Source organism: Entamoeba invadens (assembly GCF_000330505.1).
Source record: "Entamoeba invadens IP1 unplaced genomic scaffold scaff_1105074725849, whole genome shotgun sequence".
In the NCBI taxonomy this organism is placed as follows: domain Eukaryota; phylum Evosea; order Mastigamoebida; family Endamoebidae; genus Entamoeba; species Entamoeba invadens.
Window position 1 is genome coordinate 730,894 of NW_004440189.1, and position 2,880 is coordinate 733,773.

At 38.8% G+C, this 2,880-nt stretch overlaps 1 protein-coding gene across 1 annotated transcript; it reads left to right on the forward strand.

Moving 5' to 3' along the window:
• EIN_228140 (hypothetical protein) lies at positions 1-2,878 on the forward strand (the record flags this gene model as incomplete). Its single annotated transcript, XM_004255084.1, has 1 exon — positions 1-2,878. A coding segment is annotated over one exon (2,878 nt), but the record flags the coding sequence as incomplete, so codon positions are not given.
• Positions 2,879-2,880: the final 2 nt, after the last annotated feature.

Consider the following 2,880-nt stretch of genomic DNA (forward strand, 5'->3'; position numbering starts at 1 on the left):
CCAATGATACAACTCTCAGAAACTGAAGAATATAAAATTGAGAAACCAAACGAACAACAAAGTGATGAGCTGAAAGTCGAAAAAATGGAAAAACACGAAAAGAAAGAGGAAACTACTTTTAACACTGAAGAACTATTAACACAAGAAGATGTGGCGGTGACAACAGCAGGCGAAAAACAACAATATTCGCTCATTGATGTTTATGAGAGAAAAGAAGAACCTTATAAACACAAAAGTAGACTCTACATGGTGTTGTGGGGAATCATATTTTATTGCTGTCAACAGACAGAAGTCTTCGTCCAAATTTTGTTTGTCATTAACCACATGTTCAATGAGAACATTTTGAGTATGGTATATCCACTCGTCGGATTTGGTATTATCATGTTGTGCAAACGCCCACATCCTACTAAAGTGTTTTGGAACCTTGTATCCCTATTCTGTATAACTCTCATCTTTGTGAGAGTGTTTTTCAGTCTTCCTGGCTTTTGTATTGATACTAAAACTTTTGCATCAGACTCAAAAGACTCTTCCACGTTCAATGTATTGAGATATCAAATGAACACAACGTCTGTGTACTGTTCTGCAGGGGCTGAAAACAGTTACAACCACATGTCTCCTATTTACATTATTGGAGTATATCCGGTAAGCTCGTATATGGCATCGTCATTTGTGTGGGACATTATTTGTTTATTTGCCATTCTTCTACATGTGAGTATGATGCGATCCAATGGGTATTGGACACAACAATATCTACTCCGCCGCCAGTGGTCCAATTTGATCATCGAAAATTACAGGAGAAGTCTTGTCAATAAATTAAAGCCGAACTCATTTGGAGAAATATTGTTTGTTGTTGAGACTATGACGGAGAGAAATGAACAGGACTTGGACTATTTACCTTATAAAAAACACGACTTGTTTATTGTTGAGAACATGCAAGTTGATGGTTCACTTTATGTGAAAAAAGGCGCCAAAAAAGGGTTGATTCGTTGTGAAGATGTTCAGATATATACTCCAGATAAGAAGAAGGAAGAAAAGATAAAAACCAGGAATGTGAAGCCACAGCATAAAGACACGTATGACGAAACATATTCAGTGGAAGAAGAGATCACAGAAAAGGATGAGTTTGACATTATGGCTGATGCCAATGCGATGTTATTTGTCGAAGCCGAGTTACAAATAAATAAAAAAATTAATATGAAACAGATCGACAGTTACTTGATGAAACAAGAACGTTTCCTTCGCGAGGTCGACGAGATCGAATCACACAAAAGTAAAACAAAGAAGTGGCTCAAAAATGTTGGGGTTGTATTTAAAGGCTTCTTCGACTCTGTGGTGAACGATAAATTTAAGAGGGGGGATGATTATTATATCCCAATGTTACTTTCAGAGGTGTTGTGTTTCCTCTTTTTGGTCATTTTCCAAGGAACGTTTACAAATATCGATGGCAGTTTTGTTGAATTCTTCACTGGCGATTATCTCCCGATCAGTTATGTGTTGGGGTTGTTCTTGCAATTCTTAATGATCATTACCGATCGTATTATTTATCTGTGTAAGTCGATCACCGTCAAACTTGTCATGCAATACTTCTCATTGTTGTTGTACCACATATTGATATTTATTGTCTATCCATCACTCGTCGATAAGATGACTGGAATTGCGACAGTGTCGTTAGTCATATTCTACATCTTCAAGGTGATTTATTGGGTGTTTTCTGGTCTTCAAATAAAAAGTGGGTATTTGGTGTTGTCTTCAAAACGGATTTTGATGAAGAACTACTCCTACGTCTCTTCTCTGATATTTTCGACATACTACACGTTACCTTTCGTCTATGAAATCCGAACAATCCTCGACTGGACATTTGCGAAGACTTCGATGTTCTACAAGATGTGGCTCAAGGTAGAGGACATTCACGCAGAGTTATACATGAATCAGTGCGACAGAGAAATTGAGAGAGGGAAGAATCATGTATATGGGGAGTCACGTGGTGTCATGGAAAAGTTGACAGGAGGGTGTATAATGGTTGTCATCATATTTGCGATTTTGTGGTTCCCTCTTTTGTTGATGTCCAGCGCCGCGCCCAATTTCATACAACCGGCCCCGAGCAACTTAGATTTGTCTATGTCATTTATAGGAAGTAGCAAATTCTTTGACCAAGAAAACACGGAGTTTCCCGAACTTACAGGACCTGAGTGGAAAAAAATACAAGAGAATGGAGCACACGTGGTCAAACAAGATGCCTCTCAATGGATATTTAAAACGGTTCTTTCACTTGAGTCGATGTCTTTCTGGTCACTAACACCGTCGAAACAAGAAGCCTTAAATGCAAGTTTTTGTGACAACAAAAGTGTGAGTATAAAAACAGTACTAACAATGAGTCGTGCGGAGAGTGCGGCGTTGAACACATTTTCCCTCATCGAGACGTACACGTTGAATGACGAAGAAATGAAAGTCATGTGTGATGTGTCGCAATACAAAGAACCTCCATCAACCTTTTATCTTGAGTTCTTCCCACAATTTGTGAGAATGCCAACATTGTCGGAGAGTACTTTACTTCGATACGACCAATCGAATATCTCATTAACACCACATTTAATAAAAGATAAGAACACTGGTCTGTCATATTGGAAATTTGTGGCGCCGGAGAATAGCGAAACTGCAGAGATGTACATTGCATCACCTAACGTTCCAAATCAAGGCGTAATCTCGTCATTAAGTTCTATGGGGATTATCGGGCTTTATACCGTCGTCGTCTTGACTTTGTATAACCTTATTAAGTCGGACTACGCAAACCAAGCTCACCAAATCATGTTCAAAAACCTCCCACAATGTCATGGACTTCTACAACTGTCAGACGATATCATTATCGCAAGACAGGATGGG